Genomic DNA, 22,632 nt, shown 5'->3' with positions numbered 1-22,632 from the left:
GGGACACAGGTTCCCTTCTTTGAAAGAAAAAAACAATCATGGAGGATTCAAAAAACCACACAGCTTAGATGTGCATGTTCCTTTGAGAGTCCTTGTGTAAAACTTAGTTGTGAACAACTAAAAAGCCCACCACATACATTTCATTGAATATTTAAGTGACAAACCCACTAAATACTTGAAAATTAACTTATAAAGCTTTATACTTACACAAGAAACACGAAATGGTCCAAAAGTTACAGCTGCTTCTCCATACAGAGGCCAGTAACGCTCACATTTTTTCTGTTAAAGTAAAGAAGCCCAATTTAATTCATGCATGGTACTGGAAGATGATTAACAGAAGCAGAGCAGACAAAATCACAGCCCTGAATGCCTTATTCTGGACTTCTTTTAAGATAATAAAAATAACTTTTCTTTTGGATAAGAGAAAAACAAAACCAAGACCTCAAACAACCCACAGAAATACAGGCAAAAGACACTTTGTAAATTAGGATGCAAACTTCATGTCTGCCTGTACCATATGCCTAAGCATCATGCAGAGGGGAGCAATGAAAGCTTAGTTTTCATGGAAGCTGAGAATTCACAATTCTGGATTTCCTTCTAAGGTCGTAAGAATAAAGAAGAGAGATTTAAAAAAAAAATTGTTTTTGCAGCTGTATGAATTGACAGGAAATTCTGAAGGACTTGGGATTTTCATAGTTGGCCTACATCCCACAAAGAGCAAGACACTTTTTCCACAGTGACACAGCCAGAAACAAACCCTTGGTACAGTTCTGTACACAAACACATATTCCACTGAGATGACACCTAAATAATCATGTAACCCCACAAATGGGGCAGAGAAATGCAGTCTCATGAACCATTTCCTATGTACAGAAATGTAAGGATAAGCATTCTCACTTCATCTGGTATTATTATCACAGCTACAGATTTGGCAGATGAAGTTTCACAGCTATTGCCCCATATGGGCAAAGCTCATTTATTTTTGTATTTAGGACACATACCCTTCCCATTTCAAATTCTCGACAGGCCATTACAATTATCTGAAAAGACAAAAAAAAAAAAAGGTGCTCCAAGTTAGAGGTTTTTGGATCATGTAACTTAAACCCACACTTCACCCCTTGCTTCTGTCAGACAGATACTGATACCCTTGTAGTGGTTACTAAGGAAGAGACTAATTATAAATAATATTTTCTTTCCTGCATACACATGCTCCTCTAATTCTAAAACACTAACCAAGTTTCATCCTTCACAAAATCTACATCACTAATACAACACTTCAAGGCTACTTAATTCAAATTCACTGTAATCCTGCACAAATACCTAATTTATTCAGTCTGACTATAAAGTCTAAATTTATAAAAATAGAGAACTATTTACCAGCTGGAAGAAACATAGCTATATTTGCTTAAAATGACATAGAATGCATAAAATATGAACAAACCCCCCCCCAAAAAAAAACCCCTTGACCATCAATCAAATTTCTTAGGTGAAGCTATATCAGAAAGCATGAGTAGCACAATAAAAATGCACCAACAGGTAAGTGTTAAAAAACTACTCCCCCCCCAAAAAAATTTTCAGAAAAAAATTGTCAAACCTATCCAATTTCCACAAGTATTTAAAAGTTAATTCCTGACAAAAGCTGTTTAAACACACATAGAATATATAAAGCAATACATAGAATATATAAAGCAATAACTAACCCAAAATTAGCATAAAAAGAAAGGTAACTGGTTTGGGGTTTTGCTTGTTGTTTCACATGCTGGTTCTGTATTTGATTTTGTCAGTCTACATTAAGTCAGAATTGTAAGATCTCCTACCTTACAGATAAAACAAGCAAGAACCTGTTCATAAATATGAAGGACTTAACGTTCATTCAACAAAATTATTACTTTAAATTTACATTATTAAACTGAATAAACAACATTAATTGCATTTAACTACAAAAGGCAACATTTGGGAAGCAAATAATCTAAATCACTGTCAATATTTTGATAATAATAGCCAGCTCAAGCAAAAAACTACACAATCACAGTGCCATGAAATAAGGTAACACTGAATTTTTCTACAGGTACTTACAGCAACGTTGTATTCCCATATCATCCTCCAGAAGTCTATGACTGTGTTGGCTAAAGGACCCTGGGTAGCAACATATGCTTTTGGCCCATGTACTCCCTGGGATTGCAGAAAGGAACCATTAATGTTTATAAAGAACATTTATCTGCACTGAATTAAAAAAGGTTTTGGGTTACAATGGTGTAAAATTAGAATATCCTTTTTTTTTATTATATATATCACAGGAAGGGCGAATACGAAACGTGACTCCTAATTACATTAGTGGGAATTGAGCTGGTAATCTCAAGGGAGGCCAAGATCACAACAGCTACAGCACTGCCAGAGACTGTTGCAGGAAATAAGTATTCCCTTTAAGTCTGCAGTTTCTTTGTTACTCAAACATTCAGTGAAGAAAAATTGAAAATCTTTCTGTACAAAAGCATCCTCTTGAACAAATTTAAGTTCCTCCCTCCCTGTAATACATTTCAAAAATACAAAATTTTAGAATTTATATTAATAAATACATTTTAATATTAATTTTATTCATTATATTAATTTTCAGTACATTAATATTCAGCTTTTCAAGCTAAATGGAAGATTTACTGCAGGAAGATTTAGATTTTACCTGTTTCTGAAAAATAAATATTGTGTAGAAGCAGCATCAGAATAAAGCTACAAAGACAGCTAAAGATATTAAGTCTTTGAAACAAAACTGTAACAGGCTTTTAGTCAAATTCTGGCTTCTCTTTAAGAATGCTGGATTAATTCCATTGCCATTATTAGATTAAGAATGTTAGAATATTAATTCCTTTGCCACACTTCTTCCATGAACAGAGTGAAAGGTACATTAACATACACAAATTGTCAAGCACTTCATTTATGGTCCCTAAAAACATCACCTGTTAAAACAACTGAATTTTCCTATGGTATAAATCTCCAATGCACTTGCCTGCCACTAAAATTAAGTATTTTACATTATATTTCCACTTAGGAGTAAAATCAAAGCTTTAAAGATTGTGTTATAAATGGCATCATGTTTGCAATTTTATTCAAGTCATAGTAAAATAATATCTTCCCTTACAGCTTTAAAGTCTTATGTTAGACTATAATATTAAAACTGCACTGACAAGAACAAAAAGCTTAAAAAGAATAGAAGAACTGTTAAACTAGTAGCACATACCTTAATAAAGTTTGCATTGATGTAATCTGAATCTTGTGGAGGAGTTTTTAAGGTCAGTTTAACTCTGCTGTGATCAACTAAAAAAACCAGACCAAAATATTTTTTGAACAAGGATTACAACACAAGGAAATCAATATAGAACAGCAAATATAATATATATATATAGTACAAAATATAATATATATAGTTCATTAAAGAACATTTTCCAAAGGTGAGTCACACATGCAAGTCAATACATTTGATTTATGGGTAAACCAGCTCAGGTAGTGAGTGACAAGCAGAGCAGCTCCTACTGCTCTGTGCTTCTGATACTCAAGTTGACAGGGTATCACCCCCTGGAATTCCAAGAGCAATTCATTACAAAGAGGCAAAATACAATTAATCAGAAGCCATCAAAACTGCAGTTACACAGCTTTAACATAGAGCATGGTGGTCAGAATTAAGCCACACTTAGGGAAGGCAGAAAACACAAAACACCAGAGCACAGGTAAAGCAGCTGGCAGCTCTCACAGTCTCTGCCAAGGAGGATTCCATCAGGTACCACAACAGGACACAGGACCAGGGTTTACTGCTCAGGCACACACTGACCCCTGTCCCCCAGATGCTGGGCTAGGCTCTTGCTGGGGCACTTCTGAACTAGAAAGCAGCAGATTCCTTCATTTAGGGGGTTTTGGACATGTCAAATTTCTGCCTCAAACATTACCAGCTGTCTCAGAGAAAGCTTCTGACAAAACCAGCAGCTCTTGGGAGACCAAAATCCTCAGCAATATAAAAATAGCCTTATTATTTGTTGACAGAATAAACTAAACAGTTTGTTATTCTTTTTGGCCTTAAAAAATGCATATTTAATACAACAACTTGATTGTTACTGAAATGGTGTAGGTGGTTGGCAGGTTTGTCAGTCCTCCCAGCTCTTGTTGATAACAACACTTATTAGCTACAATATAAAAATTGTTCAGACTATCTTTACACTAGAGGTTCTTTCAGTTGAAAATCCATATCAAAAAGGAAATTATATTTAAATGGGGCAACAGAAGTATAGGTAGAAACAGCAGCTGCTCAAGCAATTTGTTACTTTTTGCTCCCAGGGTCAATTCCTCAACCACAGAACAGCTGCTAAACCTTTGATTAGACCTAAATTCAAGAAAAAGACAAAGAACAAATATATTTCAAAAGAGAAAACACAATTAGTTGGGTTTTTTGTTTTGTCAAAACATCACTGATAATAAAACAAGGAACTGTGCCTAGAAGAAGTAAATGCTAAGAGTTATTTCTATACAGAAAGCTCTCCCAAAAAGCTTGCAAAATTGTGAAATTTTTCTGCCAGAGTACCCATAACATGCAAAAAAATCTGTTACCATGTAATGCTTCTTAAAAAAGCACAAGTGTAAATTAGGAGACTTTTAGATCACAAATCTAAAGACAACACACTCATATAAATGCCTAGAAAAACCCTTAAAACACATTGCACTGTTCCATGCTGATACATAGACATGGTGTTCCATGCTGAACACCAAAAGCAAGAACATTCTCTAACCATGAAATGGTGTCATGGACTTTAGACTAAAAACTGCTTTGAAGTGGCAGAACAGACTAATTAAAGTAGCAGGCTAATGAGGGATCCTATTTTCCCAGCACAGTAGATCCAAAATTCTAGAGCAGTTTCCAAATGCCAACATTGCCATCCTGCTTCTGTGTGACACAGCTCAGCTGTTACAGAGCTTAAGGTCTGGAATAGTATTCACCCCCAAAAATCCACTGCAGTTCTCAGCTTCTGTAGATTAAGTGCTTGGATATTGTTTTATATTGTTATAAAGGTTCAGTTCACAATAACTAATTGGTTCTTCAGGTGAGCAGTGAACCACATGTTGCATTTAACTACCTTTTAGGATGGCTTAGTAAACTCTAAGGGGAACATGCACCCTACTCCAAAGCCAGTGCTGAGTTAGTGCTGAGGTTCTTAACTTTCTGGTAACAATTTTGATAAATACTAATCTCTGATTAAGTTATAAATGTACATCATTTCCTGGATTTACAAGAGACAGACATGGATACTTGGCCTTTCTCCTGCTTCTCATTTCAAGCTGATTTCCCATCACTTCATTGCTGGAGACTTTGGATGTTTGAGATATTCACTTAAACTGAAAATACATCTTCAGTTTTCCTCAATGTCAGCTTTGAAGTTCACTCATTTCCCCACTCTGAGCTTTATTCCCTCTCAGATCCCAGTCGCTCAGTTTTTATTTCCACAGAAGTAAAACCACTGTCTCTCACCAGTTCAGCCTGGCTGCTACCAAGATTTCACTATATTGTTCACAATCCACCAAAATGCCAGGACACTGTTAATAAGATGACAATAACAACTTCCTCTCTCTTTTTCACTCTACTGACTAAACATTTCCTCCCAGCTAATAAGCAGAGTAAATTTGTAAATATGTAAATATGTGTTCTGGGACAAGAGAAGTGGCATTTGTCACAACACTACCCCTGAACCTCACTGTCAGCTGTTCAGATCCAGAGGCACAGTGAGCTGTACCCCAGGAGCTCCACAAAGTTAGCATGTAACAAACAGTCTTGTAATTGCACGTGTATCTGTAATATCCGCACGGTGGTGGGTTTAAAATCTAAATTGTGCTCTGACTCTTGCTTTCTGTGTCCACACAGTAAAAAGAATTTCATTTGGACTCTAGCAAAATAGAAACCAAAGCTAATCCGGCATTGAAAGTCCTTCAACACCATTTTCAGGATGCAAACAGGCAAAAAAAGATCTATTTTACATCTAAACAGGTTCCTTAAGCTTCCTTAGAATTTCACCTAGACTATACACTGACATTTGTTTGTTTTCTGCCATGAAAACATGCTCCTAAGGAAAACATACATTTAAGCATCTAGTAAAGTTATCAGCTACTCTGAGCTAAAATGAAAGTGTCAGCTCAATACAGCTTCAGAACCAGAACATCTCTATCTTTTATTTTATCAGGAGATACCTCTCCTGATAAAATATAAGAACCCTCAGTCCCTTTGCCTTCTCAGTTAAAAATAAAAACATCTTTCAGCAAATTATCTCTAATTTTGCCTTTCAGTAATAACTAAAAAGTAAAATTCAAAATACATGGAGAATAACAAGTCCATTCCTTTGTCCTCTATCAACATGTAAATCAGACTTACATGGTAATATATCCTTGTATCTATTCTTTTTAACATTTTCTTCTTTTTCTCCAGTGGCTGTTGGGTAGATCTTCTCTGTTCTGTATTTTGTTGATAATCTTCTTAACCTCTGGAATAAAAGATTTAACATAAATTTCCAAGCCTTAAGATAAACATCACAAGGGATTAGTTTCATTGACGAAGATGATCACTTGGAAAAAAAAAATCTCTTCTCTCCTTTTATGATATTCACTACAATGAAGTTTAAACACCTTTAGTTTAGTACTTTATTTCAGTACTTTTAGCACATCAACAGGTTATGCCTAAGTTGATGCCAGCTCTATGCATTATGAGACATGGAATAATTTTGGAAAAGCCACTACAGCCCCAGCATGAACTATGGCCATATTTTACTTGGACAATACCTTGCCCTGTTGAGTAACAACTGAATTAAGAATACCTGTGAGAAACAGAAATATCTCAGGGTACCTGGAGGAAGAGCACAGCATGGGCTGGCTCAGGAACAGCTGCTACTTGGCTCTGAGGCACCAAGCTTCCAGCACTGACAACTGAACAGAAAGCAAAATCTTACATTTAACCAGTGCCAACTCCTAACACCCAGCTCCTGTGGAGTTTCAAGCTGGAAGAAAGAAGGTCCCTGTCTCTCAGGCACAATTAAGATGAGTGACAGGAAGTCTGCTGTACTCACAACAGTATGTCATTTTTCCCCCTCCATCTATTTCAAACCCTAGAAACATAAGAGAGTCAAAACCTCTAATAATAAAATCCAGCCCCTGCCTTGCAGTAACCTAGAAAATAAAAAGAGCAGTACAGCTTTTATCATTCCAAACAAGTTAGGCCTTTGCAACCTTAAAAGTGAGGAGTAAAAGTTCTCATTGAAAAAAATAAATCCAAGAGGAGCCAGCAGTCCTTGTTATTTTAAACTGTGTAGACATACAGATTTAAAAAGAACACCAAAGAACTAAGAAATGTAACTCTGGTGGTTGCAAACCCAGCCATTCTATCGACACTGATGTGGTGGTGCTGCACAAGACTGCCAAGAGGAAGACTGAAAGTAGCTCCAAACAAACTTAGCATCCCCAGTGGAGGGTGCTCTGCCCAGGCAGAAGGACAGACACCCTTCATATTTCCCTCCCTCTATATTCAATTCATCACTGTACACTTGAAGACTCAAAATATTCATGATTTGCGTTCTTTTGGGGAAGGGGGACAAAGGGAGAGGCTTTTTGCCAGTTAAAAATGTAAATCTTGTTTGTCACTGACTATGCAACAACCTACAGGCAGAAAGGTATCATAACAAAGATGATCTGTCTGTAAGCCAGTTTTAGTAGCTTTAGAAGAATTCAAGAAGAAAACACTTGGGACACTCACTGCACACTTTAATTAAAAAAATGTTTTGGCAACTCAAGCCCTTCAATAATTCCTCCTAATTTATTCTGCAATTGAGGTGACTAATTATGCATATTAGGTCCAAAATTGTCCTAGCCCCACCCTCAACCTGAAGAATAAAATCACATAAAACTTAGCATCTCTCTTACATAGAGAAAACATTTTAATGAAATTTATATGGATATAGAAAAAAAAAAACCTATGCAAATGTGGATAAAACCTGTCATTAATTTAATTGAATACACATCTAATAAACCAGAAAGTGACATTTGCAGAGCAAAACCAAATGATAAAGTAAAAAAAAAAAAGGCAAATCAAGAAGCACCAGTTTTCAATTTTTTTTCTCTTCTGCAAGAATTTCATCACAGATTCAATCAATGAACACTAAAAAATGCACCAGAATTAGCCTACAACTCTTTTTTTTATATAAATGAAATGAATTTTCTTCAGAAATCTGTAATATTAACCAATGAAGCAAAACAATAAATATCTGGAGATGTGCTAGTGTCTGACCACACAGTGACCAAGCTGCTAAATATTTAACCTCAAAGTATTGTAAGAGTGAGGTACAGGAAGATTCAATTCTTAAAAAAACACACACAGTTCCTGAAGCCCTCATGGTAGACTATGCTCATCTTTGCAACACTAAAAATAAATTCACAGCATAACCTGAACACACAGCAGGCAAGGAAACCTGGTTTGTCACACAGCACACACAAAGAATAGCACTGCATGCAGGAGAATGTCCTACATAACATTGACCTTTCCTAAGTCAAAAAATATCACTTGTGCTAAGACTGAACACACCCAGGAGTCTAGAAAAAGCCAAATGAATGCACATAATTTGGTTAAACCAGCTATGAACTGCAAGGCTGAGAAATACTTTGAAATAGGCTATGCATCTCCAATGAAGAGGGGGGGGAAAAAAAGGCAAAGACCAACAATGATACTTTCCAAGAACAGTCATTAATATGATTTTGTGCATTGTTCCAACATGGCTGTGAGTCTTAAAGGGTTTTCTCATCCATCTTACTGATTATTATAGGGCAAATGTCGTGATTCTGCTTAAAAGAAGTTTAGAGAAAAACTACTTTTAAAACTCGTGACTAAAAGCAGAAGTTATTTTACCTGAGAAAGAACATACTCTAGGAAGTCAGGTTAGGTATCAAAAAGTAGGAAGATGATCCTTTTTGGCTAAGCCCATTTTAAAAGCACACAAGTAAAAAAGGCATGCACTTTCACCCACCCAATTTGGACAAATTGTAAGCCAAAAAGGCTTGAGTGCCTACTACCAACTTTCATTTTCTAGAAAACAATGCTAAGAGAATCCAGCAGAGTCTTCTTCCCTACATGATTCAATCTCCCCTGCTCTACAGTTTGCTAAACAGATCAGAAAGTAGGATTAGCTTAGCTCAGCTCCAAGGCAAAGCCTGGAAATGAAACACAGGTTGATTTTAGCACACATCTGTTCCTAAAATACTTCAGGATCCATGCTTTTAATGCATGTTTGCCACTTGCTCTGTGACATGGGTAATAGAAGATACCTAAGTACAGTCCTAAGAGCAATCAAAATGAGCAAGGAGCACTCTTTACAATTTATAGTAGTATCTGCTACATAGAATAATATCTATTTCATGCTTTGGAAGAGGAAGTATCGACTAAAGAGTAAGGAAAGAATTTTTAAAACTGAGCTTTGGACAGAGTACCAGAGGAATGGAAAAGTGCCAGAGTCAGCAGAGGATTCTGCCCTACATGCAATAGAAAATTCCTGCAGAAGACTATTGCAGTGTGTGCTGACAGCCTGCTGTGGGATGCAAAGGATCCAGTGCTTCCTAGGTTACAGCCCAGAGTGACCAGGAGGAGGAGAATGTACTCAATAGCAGAATGGGGGTAATGACAGGGCAGAAGAGAAAAGAATTCTGTTCAGACCACACTAAGCTGACAGGACAGGCAGCAAGATTTGTCTCAGCCTGGTTTCAAGCAGCTAATTGTTAATAAACAACTGTCTAGAGCACAAGGCAGCACTCATTTGGGTTAAGTCAGTCAACTGCCAAAATGCTTCCCTGAAGACACTTGGGCACCAAAATGCTTCCCTGAAGATCCAAGAGCAGGGACATGGCAGGCCCAGCCTGGTGTCTCTGCAGATAACCCTGCCCAGTGGGGCTGCTGTCCTGGTACCACGGAAATCCTCACTGGCATGTTGTTCAGCAACAAACCAAAAGGTCAAAGACAAGCATGATGAGTCAGAAATATACACTTTAAGAGCTGCATTCACAAGGCCTTTAGTTCCAGTTATTAGAAAAGCTCAATTTTAATTCTGCTTATTCATTGCATGACAGAAGTGGTTTGTGGGGTGGTGACAAACACCACATGTGACAGTAAGGAGATGAGTCTTTGAAACAATTTAAGTTTCAGAAACATACTTCCAACTTCCACAGTGGTTTTACAATCTGTACTACAAATCTATTTCAGTTTTTACAAAAAGACAAACCAGCTTTTGAAGATCAACTTGTGGAATCCTACCATATTAAGAAGAACTTTGTCCAATCAGTTCAGGAAATACAGAGCTTTGACTTTCATTGTCAGTTTATTTATTTATTTAGCACTTTAGAAAGCCTTTAAAGACACAATGCCTAATATCATAGAAGTGCTGTTTGTGGATTAAAGAAAGCATTTATATAGCCTACTGAAATTTAAAGAACTCACTTCAAAAGCATAAACTTTATTTAAGATATAAAAGTTCCTTTGACTCCCTTCTGGGCTTCTTTTCAAGGAGAACAAGACAAATATTGCGCCAGAGTTTCTGTTATCTCAAGTCTTCAAACTGCCTCCCAAGCCTTGTCTGACATTTCTAATTGGCAAAACAAGAGATAATACAACAGAGATGTTCTCTTGACTCTGCTTTCTGACCATTCCTGAGGAGCAGGACATATCAGAGTGCCACAAGTAAGGTGCTACAGTATTCCACAACACCCACTTGCCATACTCAACCAGGCTCAGGAAGCTCTACACAGTCAGCTCTGCCAGTGGTCTCCTGACATTGTGCCAATGACAAGGAACATATTTTGTTCTGCAAAATTTGCCAAAGTGCATGAAGAAATACTCAAAGAAACAAGAAATTAAAGAAAAGGTTCCATAAAAGTTTCCTTAAAAATCAGAGCATAAAGAAGATGCTAGGAAACACTTCAAAAATGTTGTATTAGTGCACTCATTTCATTAAATAAGAGAGCTGTTTCTATCATAAGGTGGGCATTGCATTTTTCTTACTAACAGGAAGGGAAGAAAAAAACCAAGAATTATGTGCAACTCTGGTTTCATTCAAATAATTTAGATAAAGCTCAGCAGGGCAGAATACCTTCCCTAATACCTAGAGAGTGAAAAAATGTACCTGTATGGAGCAATGTGAACTAAATTCCCACAAAAATTTCAAAATTACTATCTTCTGGTTATCTCTAGTCAGATAACCCAGGTTTCAGGTTCTGTACCTATGAATGAAAAAATGCCAGAGATGCCTTTGGCAACAGAGAGTTCACTGCAGACTTTGGTATCAGTGCTCAAATGGGGCTCTGACTTCCTAAAACTGCTTTGGTTCCAGAAATATTTCAAGTTCAATGCCTTGCAAATCCAGCTGGAGTTTTCCTATCCCACCTTCTCACCAGTGAGGTGTCTGGGAAACACCAAGACTAGCTGGTGGTAGTAAACTCAGGTGGAGAATGGACTATTCAGGAGAGCAGCTCCAGGTTGCAATGGCAAGGAATAAATGAACACAGTGAACAGCACTTTGTCTCAGGAGTACTTGTAAAATAGCATACACTTGTGACCCATGCCAGTATCTCCCCCTTGATTCCTGTCAGCTTTCAAACAGCAAGTGTTTGCCAGAATTCCTAGCCCTTGTGATGGAGGGATAAAGCCTTCCCAAACACTAGTCAAACATAAACAGTGGAAGGAGAATGATTTGCTTTGGTAAAACTTCACTGTAACTCAACATTCACCGATGGCTTTGGCTGCAAAAATCCAGGTTAGCAGTCTGCACTGGATCTATCTCTGAAACAAAGCCCTGAAGGGAGATTGCAGGCTGAACTGACAGAAGGAAGAGTTTTCATTGCCTTGGCACTCTCTTCTGGCAGCACCAACTCACCCTGGGTGCTCCAAGGGAATCTCTGCTGAAGTGATCAATACACAGGCCTACAGGTAACTACACTCCTTTGGGAGCTCTGTCTTCTGCATTTCAGAGCAGGACTCTGATGAGTCCAACAAACCCCACTGCATTCCAGGAAGCTTGTGGGAACCACATAGAAGAAAAATTCTTCCAAAATGACCCAGACAGCTGAAAACAGCATTATTGCAGTATTAGATTGTATGGTGTGTTCTGTGCAGGTGTTGGACTTCAGTGATCCATGTGGATCCCTTCCAACTCAGGACATTTAATGATTTTACATTATCTTAACTCTCTGCTATTTTCTCAGGAAAGAGGTGAATTCATGTCACTATACTAATTGGAGATTTCTACCCCATAAAGAAGTGTCAGCCAATGCAGACAATGCTGGTAGATAATGCAGAGAAGGCAAAATGATAATCCTGCAAGCAGCCTGTAAAGGTGCACATCTCACATTCTCTGGTATCACATTAAAACCAGAATCAGGTAAAAAACTCCAACGGAATTACTCTCCAGAATTAGGTACTGTCAGAGTAAGATCAACATTTCCCATCTTTCTAAACTTATATTTTCCCCAAGAAAAATGTTAGAATCGGATACATCTCCCACACTACTAATAAATAAAAGACAGCTTTACACAGACACTATCAAAATGTGGGCTGACTGCTTCAAGTCTCCTTTCCTTTCCCTCATTTCTAAAACTATTTTTATATTATTTGCATGTTAATCCTAGTCTAAACTAGCAGTACTATCAATTACAATTAATTTATGTTCAGCATTATAGTTAAGCCACAGACCTACTGCCCATTTTACAAGGTTGGAGAGGACTAAGTAGATCTGTGGTTTGGCAACAAGCAAGGAGATAATTGAGCAAAACAGAACATTAAATTACTAAAGCATATTCTGGTTTTAGCTAGTAGGTTGCTAATGTATGTCCTGAGCACACTCATTAAGAATTAGGATTATAACTTCCCATCTCTGAACCATACTGTTTCCTCAGCACACTCACATTATTGAGGTGATTACTGTGAACACATTAGAAGAAGTGAAAATGTGCTGGACAGTGAAACAGTAACAGTTCTTTATAGATGATGAGTGAAGAGCATGAAAATTTCTATTATTATGAAAGCACACAATTAGAAGGCTGACTGCTTTGGACTCAAGTCTAGGAAGTACCTTGATGCAAAACCAGAAAAGATTAACATTAGCACACTACAACTAGCAGCTTCTTGAGTGTTAGAGCAATTCCAGAACAATTGTTGATAATTCAAAACAGAAATAAGCCTCACATTTTTTTGCAACAAGATGACTTTTTGTCTTCACAATATAAACCCAAACAGTCTATGGAAGCAAAGCAGTTAAGAAACAAAGAAATAAAACTCATAACCCAGGGAACTCCCTTGTTTAAAATCATAATTTCCAAATTACTGGATTATTTTCCTCTTATTTGTTCAGTATTAGGCTTTATGCATGTTGACAGCACAGGTATATCAAAAGCATCACATTTAATCTTTACTTAAAACAAAAAATGGTTATAGGTTTAAGTAAACTTCTTTTCAAGAGCCACTCTGAGTTATCCAGGAGAGGCTACCACACTACAAGTCTACTCCATCTTTACAGTCTATCCCAGACTCTGCCTCTGAAGTAAATTAAATTGACATCCTGGATGTGACACTACACTGTGAGTGCAACATTTGAGTGAAAACTTGCACAGACCATGTCCTTCACCCAAAATAGAGATGAAGTAGATACTGGTCCTCCTCTCTGTTACACACACCAGATTTACTTCAAAACCCAACAGCTCTGATGTAACAGGAACAGATACCAAAGTAACAATGTCCCAGGATCAACCCTTGGAAACCTAGAAGAAAGTATCTAAAGGTGAGTTGAGACTCTTTCCACAAAGAAACACCCCATAGGCAAGAGGTTTTATTCCAGGTCAATCAGGTAGCTAAACAGAACAAAAGCCATTATTTCATGGTCACAGGAGGGGCTGGACCAGTCACTATTTGTGACAGCTTTGTGGCTCTTCAGCTTCAGTGCTTGTGTCTCAACCAACACAGCATCCTGAAACACTCCAAAGCACCCTGTGAGAAGCATTCACAGGAAAACCTGCACAGCAAATACACATGAGGTACAATTAATATCAACAAACAGCATGAGGATCTAAATGAGTACTAGCTTCTATCCTTGAAGAATATTGAGGGGTTTTAGCCATATAAATTCTCCCTGAATTATTTCATTATCTATCACTTCCTATTACTCCCACAGTCTTTACCATTCCCTTGCCTGTGACTTCATAGTATATGGCATGAACATTAAGACCCATGGAGAATGTATCTTGCATTTATTTCTGCTCAGCACCAAAGAAAAGGGGGGGAACCAACCCAAATTCTCCTCCCTCTTCCTTCACAAGATGCAAAACCCTTCCTCTTTTCCCACGCCTTGGAACACATTTCCTTGAGGTCAGTGTTTGTTTTCCAAGCAATTCATACAAGGTGGAAAAAAAAAAGCACTATGACTGAAACAGGAAACACTGAGCTTTCACTCCAACAGAAGTAAACTAGAATTTCCTACCTGCTAGTCCCCCACTACCAAAGCTGCCATAAATAAGGGCACAGGAGAATAGTCTTAGAGCCTTATAAAAACCTTATTTAAGCCTTTTAATAAATCTGCACACACTCCCTCAAAAAAGGTCTGCCATAGCAGTTACGTCCTGCCTTCCCCAAAGGGTTTTAACAGCCATGTCTTGCAAATTTATCTGAAACACAGATCCTGCCCTGTAAGACTTGCACTGAGAATGATTTTAAGCTGAAAAGCTGGAGCCTAACAACTGCTCTGGGTAAAAAGCAGAACTGTTTGTGCACTCAAGAAACACTGTAACTGCAATCTAGTTTTGAGTCCAAATTACCTTACTGAAACATCTCTAGAGCTCAGAGGTGCTGTTCCTTTCAGTGACATCCTTTGGCATACAGTTGAATTGCTACTCAATGACACAAATTTAGTGTTTAATATACAATTCATATAAAAATATGTCAATTCTGTCTTTCACCAAAAGTTTTAACTACTTTTTTTTTGAAGCAAGCTTGAACCTTGTATAGAAACACAGTATTTTTAGAGACTTTCAGCAGTTTAGAATCCCCACTATTCAGCAGATAAGACTAGGATACTGATAATACTGATAGTTATGCCAGTTCATGATTGGCAAATAAAACCCCCACTATTTAATAAACAAAAATAAGAAAATTTTTGACAAACACTGAATCAGTACTTCCCATGCAGCAACTCATACACAGGGAATATATAAAAGATTGTAAAAAAAAGGTAAGACATCAAATAGAAAATATATTTTTACTATCTGGAGAAAACACGTTCACAACTATTTTCACCCTTTCTTTGAGGCTGTGTTTGGAAGCCAAGGAATGTGCTGGTCATAAAGAGGCCATTTATGATAGAGTTCAAGAGCATTTTAAGAGCTAGAAAAAAGTAGCCTCATTAAAGTCACAAACTTGTACTAAGATTCCAACAGTAATAACCCTAGCTAATAACCAGCACAATATTTACAGAGAGACAAAGTAATTTTGTGTTGTAATCACTGCAAATTTATATTTGTTGTATCTGTCAATTTTTGCCTAACAAATTTGTCCCCAACAATTCAGAAGCACACACCTTCCAAGAATAATTCTGGTTTCAAAAAGAGACAGGAGAGGGAATCCAATGGCCAACAAAATTCTCATAATTCTGGCAGAAAGAGCTACAAAGCAAGTATTGAAATGATACCAAGGCAGTAATTGCTAGTACAGAAACAATAAATTCAGACAACCAGTTATTTCCATGCATGACTTTAGATTATTTCTCTCCTTTAAAGTTCTTGCTTTAATGGCTGAACACTCAAGTAGAACTGCTAAATGTTCAAATGCTTGAACAATATGAACTTTGTAATTTAATTTCTTTCTGCTGAATTCAAGACAAGCTCCTTAAAGCTCCTTAAATCTTCTTCATTCATGCTATATTGTATGCAACTGTCTCCTACAAAAAACCCACAGTCATCTGCACAGTATTACCATTAAGAGTACATATTGTAGTATTAATATAGTGTCACAACTCAAGGAGAATGTGTCTTACTTGCCTCATATTTTGTTCAATAAGCACTTCAAGAAAAGGAAAAGGCTGTGCTTCTCCAAGACAACCATTTATTGTTTGCCATACCATTAACACTTGGAGTTCCATGGTAACCTTAACCCAGGTATTCCCAGGCCATGCCCATCCAAAAGTGGCTACAAAGGAAACAGTTGTCCCTGTGGCAGGCCTGTATCTTGACAAGATACAAAGACAAGAATACTACAGTGAAGTTACCAGAAAGCAAATCAAAGTATTCTTCTAATCAAACAGTTTGAAGTTAACCTTTTTAAAATCATGAACATTTTTGAGGAAATTTTTAATTCTGAAGACTCACAAAAGCTTATACCTAAAGGATCAAGTAAAAGACATTCATTGTGCATCCTCTTAAAACCAATGTTGAAAACTTATACCACTATACTCCTCATACTTCTACAATAAAGCCTTTATATAAATATTTTATTCTGTACATCGAAACTGGAGTTCAAATTTTAAATTATTTTCCAAATTGTTGTAAGATTACTTTTTTACATTTATAATGCAATCATTTCTGTAATTTTTATATTTTGAAGAGCAAAGAAAAAAATTACCTCATATGAAGTATATGCTCAATCACCTAAAGATTTTTAAGTACTCCACAACTTAAATTTGCTACACAGTTAATGTGCTAAATACAGTCCTTCCTGCCAAATTTCAACAAATACAAAGTTCCTCAAGTCAACTGGTAGAAGGAATCTGGTTCAGACAAGGGCCTTGTCAATCAAGCTGCTGATAAATTTAAAATAAACCTCAGCTGCCATTGCTTTAAAAAGATTAATATTTACAATCCAAAATGTACAAGTCGATAGTTTGTTTGGTAAACAATAGCACGGGGTTTTTATCTGATCCACAAACAACTTTATTCAACACCTCCAGGTTCTGGATGACAGATTTACTTCCAGGTATTTCAGAAACACACAGGAACACCTTCAGATCCCACCTCAAGATCTTTATCTATAATTCTCATCTATGTGGAATATGTGACTCCACTTCCTTTCTTGGAAAAGGAAACTGTTCCAATCTGAGCTTCAAATAAATATTTGATATGGTGCCAATTCAAAAGAAGAGTATGTGAATTTCTACAGGAATTCAGTCCAGACTAGTCTCTTTAGCTTGTTTTCACAAGGAAAAATTAAAAAAAAAAATCATCTGACTGAAGGGATTTCACAAGCAGAGTTTCTCAAAAGAACTTCCCAGACCAAGCAGGCATTTTCCTTCATGACCTCTCCAGCAAAGCAGTGCACACTAACAAACATTTGATGACAAACCAGAAGAGAGTAAGAGTTGAAGATGGGAATATAGCATTAATCAAATGAACTAACTTTCAGGGTAAAAGAAAAAAGAAAAAACCTCAAAAGTGCCAAATAAAGTTGTAGGCTAGAAATGCATAAAATAAATAACTAAGTAGCAACTCAAGAGTTACAGAAGTAACCAAGGAAAAAAGGCACAGAACAGGGATAACCTGTATTCAGTAGTTAGTCCAGCATGTAGGCAAGGTATAGATGGAACAATATAAATTCTCAAAAGACAACAGGCCACAGGAAAAAAAAAAAAAGTTTTTCTTCTTAATTACCACAACAGGTTAGTTAAAGGTGTGGTTTTTCTGTTTTAATGGACTATGCTTTTGATTTTCTTTGTGGTCTGAAATTAGTAAAACTATTTCAACTTGAAATTAATGAAATTTTCCTTTTAGGACAGAAGCATTCATATTCTACTATTGCTTGCATTGCCTAAATGCACACAAAAAGTGTTAATAGCTCTTACACTTGTTTCCTGGTAACTCATATAAAACATGAATTCTTTTTTATGGCAAGGGTTTGGGTTGTAATAGTCTGGTTTAATTTGGAGATACTTTCAAAATAACCAAAGAATGCTAGCAAATATCAGCATCTTTCAGGAAAAAAAAATCTGGATACTGTTTACTCTGGATAAGGAAGCAATATTTTCCTTTTAAAAACATTCCCTGACCATTTAAGCCTAACACCCTCATCCTAAGCAAGGTCAGTCTATACTTTCTATGACCCTTGTACCATTAATGGGGCCTGAAAGACTTTTCTTTGATTTTAAGTCCTAATTTAAGTTCCTTAAAATTGTCTCATTCTAACCACATGTACAAAGTTACCAGATGGTAAACAAATCCAAGCCCAGTACATTACTGTTTAATGAGTACTAATGTGCAGAATAGTTTAAACACTTGAGAGATCAAACAATAATCTGCAGCAATACTTAAGCATGACATCTCCTGCTGTCAAGCTTTAAGCAGTGTTTATTTTCTCTGATAAAGAAATGTGGATTTTATTACTTCAGAAACAAAATGTCTATTTTTGTCTTTAAAGAAATACAAACATTTTGATGAATATTTTCAATAAGTTTGATTTCTAAGCACTGTTCTCTGCTTAGGAACATTCCTGGAAAATCTGTGGTTTTGTTAAATGTTCTGCTACTTGGTTCCCAGTTAAGCTAACATGTCCAGGACAAGCTGCAAGGCAGCTATTAGGCAATTATTAGGCTTCAAGTTTCCTAGAAAGAACAGGCACAGAACTGGAGGCAACTCAGAGGCACTGTCTGTGTCAGAGGTGAGAAGCTGGAACACCTGCTGAGAGTTGGGGTTGTTCAGCCTGGAGAAGAGAAGGCTGCAAGAAGACCTTAGAGCAGCCAGCAACAGAGATGGAGAGGGACTTGTTCCAAGGACATGCAGCCACAGGACACAGGCAATGGCTTCAGACTCAAAGAGGGCAGGTGTAGATATAAGGTAATACATTTCTTCTTCCTTATATATTTCTATAAGGAAGATCTATTTCTTCCTAAGATATTAGGAAGAAATGCTTTACTGTGAGGGTGGTGAGACACTGGAACAGGTTGCCCATAAAAGCTGTGGCTGCCCCATCCTTGGAAGTGTTCAGGGCCAGGCTGGGTAGGGTTTTGAGCAGGATGTCCCTGCCCATGGCAGGGCCATTGAATTAGATGATCTTTATGGTCCCATCCAATCCAAACCACTCAATGACTTTATGATCTACCTTTTGCTGTGCTCCACGAGAATCTTATGTTCTTCACAGGCTGGGAGGACAACTGCCAATGCCCTAACTTGAATCATTTTATTACAAACAGCCAAGGCTCATATGCTGGTGACTTGAAGGAACAAAAAACCCCAAAACCCAACAACAAAACACAACTAACTACTTTGACTGCACAGACTTCCCTCCTTAAACTCCAGAAGTTAGATAAAAATTGACTGGGCTTTTCCTTTTTCTCCTCTTTCCTAACAACCCCAAGGATCTAAATGAAAGAAAAATTAAGTTTAGAAGAAAGACAGCCACTAAGCAGCAGCTCTCCTGCCCTGTGTCAGTGGAACCCATCCACTAGATGTCAGTGTCCTCTTGGGCAGAGGAAAACCTTGGATCCCAATGGAAAGAGGGCAGCTGGCAGTCCCTGGTTATCAGGCCAACTGCACAGGAGGAAATCCTTATAAAGCATCCCTGGGCCACAGCAGAAGCAGCCAGTAACAGCAGCATTTGTGGGTAAGAGACACAGACAAATACAGCACCAGACACACAGCTCAGCCAATAGAGTTGAGAACCTCACGACTGAGAACTCTTTCATTAAACATTACTGACATTTTTCAGGATGCTGAACATGGGTGTTAAAAAAACCTGAGAGATAAAGTTATTTCTGTTTCCTGCTTCTTGAAATACTCCAAAACACCAACCAGTGGTTTTGGACAAAAAAAAAACCCAAACCACAAGAATGGGTTCCACCTCTACTAAAATATAAGTCAGGCTTAAAGAAGCTTAGACTTGGAAGCAATACTGTAAATTATTACAGCACAGTGTGAAATCCTCTGAGATAGGCATGAAACACCACACCCTAAATAAAAGGCAAAGCCAAAGTCAAAGTTCAGGCACATTAAGTGACTGCTGTCAGAAGAAAAGGGTAGAACTTTCTGTTCACCTGCACTACATCTAGATATCACAACAAACTAAGTTTTGAATAGAATATTTCAGTTGGAAGAGACCTAAAATTATCATCCAGTCCAGCTGCCTGACCTCTTCTACAGTGTCTAAATTTAAGTCTAAAAGGAGAATACTGATATAAAAGGAATTTTGAACTTGACTGTAGGACCATACTTGTAAACCAATGACACCTCTACAAATTATGTTGGGCTGATGGGCAGGGGTATGCCAGAGGGGAAGCAGCATCATGCATTACAAAAGGAGACAGACAAAGAAGGTGAGAAAAAACAAGCCATGTTTTTATGTTATATTTTAATGATTTTAAGAAACCTATACAACGAAATTATCACTGTAGTGGTAGCACACGCAAGAAACCTCTTGGTTCTTGTGGAGGAGACTGGGAAGGCTATGAAGTTGAAAAAAAAAAAGAAATTAAGTATTTCAGAGGGTTATGAAGTACAGATTTCTTTCTTTTTGAAGATACTGGATCAGTTTGCCAGACAATCTTTCAATCCCCCAGCAAGACAAACACCTTGAAGCCAATCTGAACGAGCACAGGACCTGGCTAAAGACACATCCTGAAGAACCACTTATAGTTACTGCATGCTTACATCTGTTATTCTTGCCAGACAGGAAAAGGCTAAAAAAAAATTCACCACAACTTTTTCTCTTAGAGAAAAAAAAAAAAAAAGAAAATGGGGGAAGTTGAATGAAAGGAAATTATACAGAACCAAAAAAGTGAAACACTTGCAAGCAGTCCAGGGCCTGTTGAAACCTGCCAGGTAGCAGTACCTGGCACTGTCCTACCAGGGATGGGCTCTGGTGTCCTGTGCTCATCAACCTGCTGCTACTATGGACACAGTCTGAGCTTCTACTCACAATCTGCCATTGAGAATGACTGGGAGGATGGCTCCATTTCATTCCTGACATTCCCATAGTATCCTACAGTCACAATAAAGTATTAGACTAGTGCATATTTGATTTGACACATTACATCATTTTAATACGATGAAGAACCTGAAAAGTATCATATGATCCTAAAATTTATCTCATCTTCCTTCCTCATTACTAATATACCTATTGCACTATGTACACCAGACTGCATTGCACTGCCTGGAAAGGATTAAAAAAAAAAAAAAATCCAATTCATGTTATTATTTTCTCCCAACCACCACAACTGCAGTTATGATCACTTGAACTGTTCATTTTTTTCTAACCAAGTTATTTTTAAGGGACTGTCTGTCTTCTACTCAGATTCTATTTGCCCAAGCAAGTCTAAGACAGTTTTACCCTTTTGCTCTTATGCTGCAAATCCAAAGAAATCTCAAGAAAATTGCCCTCAATACAGAAATAACTCCAGCTTTTATTTCCCATGTGCATGTATGCCTTACAATAACACTGTGCTCGCTAGTCCATCTCTTTCCAAGATAATTGTTTTGATAATCTTAATGAACAAGTAGTACTTGAGAACAGCAAAAAAAGGCAACCAGGGGAACATCTTGGCCAAATTCCAACTCTTCAGCACTTCCTGTAAGCCTTATTTAGATCATGTCTTCATCCACCTTGCTAACACTATTGGTTGGTCACACACAGTGATCTGTGGATTTATCTACTCATCTTCTTTCCTAATTATGAATATACCTATTGTACCATGTGTAGCAGATCCTAATTCCAACAGCACTTAAAAAAACCCAGACACCTCACACCTCTCCCCCAAAAAACTCAAAATGTTTAGAACATTTTGAGATCCTTGCCAGGCAGCATAAGACAATCCCATTCATATTATTCAATTGTACCAAACACAACAACTATTAATATTCAATATATTCAACGAATTTACTTGTTCAAGTAACAAGCCCAACACCTCAGCACAAGTAGCTTTTACAAAGCAATACTTCTTTCATGGTTTATTGATTCTGATTTCATTATTATTAATTATGTACCTAAATGTTTAGCTACCACCCAAACCCTGTAAATTACAAATGCTAAAGGGTTAGTGAGACTGAATGGAAACCACAGGTTTCTTATTTTAAGAAAACCTCAAAAATAAAGAAAAAGCACCTAAAGTAGATTCTAAGCTTTTCTACCTTGAAGAAAATGACAAGTTACCACCTTGGATCCAATTCTAAGGCATACTTCTGATTTTAAAGAAGTTTCCCTCTAGCTAAAACCACAAATGCATAAACCGCTATTTATCTGCTTCCTTCCATCATATATTGCAGGAGCTAACAAATGGAATACAGGAAAGACAGGTTTTGATGATCTACATGATTATAAGATAAGGAGAGAGTGGTTTTTTTCTTTATAACTTTGGGATTCTTGAAGTTTGGTATGAGCTATGCTTCATTAATGCAAGTCTGTTCAGCTTCTGGTACAATCAACTAACCCAAGGACAGGGTTTCACTCCCACCCTAAAGACAAGGGTCAGCTGCTTTGTCTTTCCTCTACCAGAGGCAATAGTTAGTATCAATGATAACAGCTAATACATATTGAGATTTCCTCTAACTGTTGCATCAAGTTTTACAATATTTTACCTCTTAGCTTTTTACTCCAATTCTGTCACTTTAATCTTATTTCCT

The 22,632-nt window shown here is 37.2% G+C and overlaps 1 protein-coding gene across 3 annotated transcripts in view; it reads right to left on the bottom strand.

Moving 5' to 3' along the window:
- PTPN12 (protein tyrosine phosphatase non-receptor type 12) overlaps positions 1-22,632 on the bottom strand; it is a 69,557-nt gene that overhangs the window by 31,617 nt on the left and 15,308 nt on the right. For all 3 annotated transcript variants that reach the window (XM_066550888.1, XM_066550887.1, XM_066550886.1), the window contains exons 2-6: positions 6,401-6,509; positions 3,233-3,309; positions 2,077-2,172; positions 1,002-1,040; positions 208-279 (exon numbers count right to left, since the gene is read on the bottom strand). In XM_066550888.1, the coding sequence (XP_066406985.1) occupies positions 208-279; positions 1,002-1,040; positions 2,077-2,172; positions 3,233-3,309; positions 6,401-6,509 (393 nt within the window). The remainder of the gene's footprint in view (positions 1-207; positions 280-1,001; positions 1,041-2,076; positions 2,173-3,232; positions 3,310-6,400; positions 6,510-22,632) is intronic.

Source organism: Molothrus aeneus, chromosome 5 (assembly GCF_037042795.1).
Source record: "Molothrus aeneus isolate 106 chromosome 5, BPBGC_Maene_1.0, whole genome shotgun sequence".
Taxonomy (NCBI): Eukaryota; Metazoa; Chordata; class Aves; order Passeriformes; family Icteridae; genus Molothrus; species Molothrus aeneus.
This window is presented reverse-complemented; position numbering and strand designations above follow the sequence as displayed.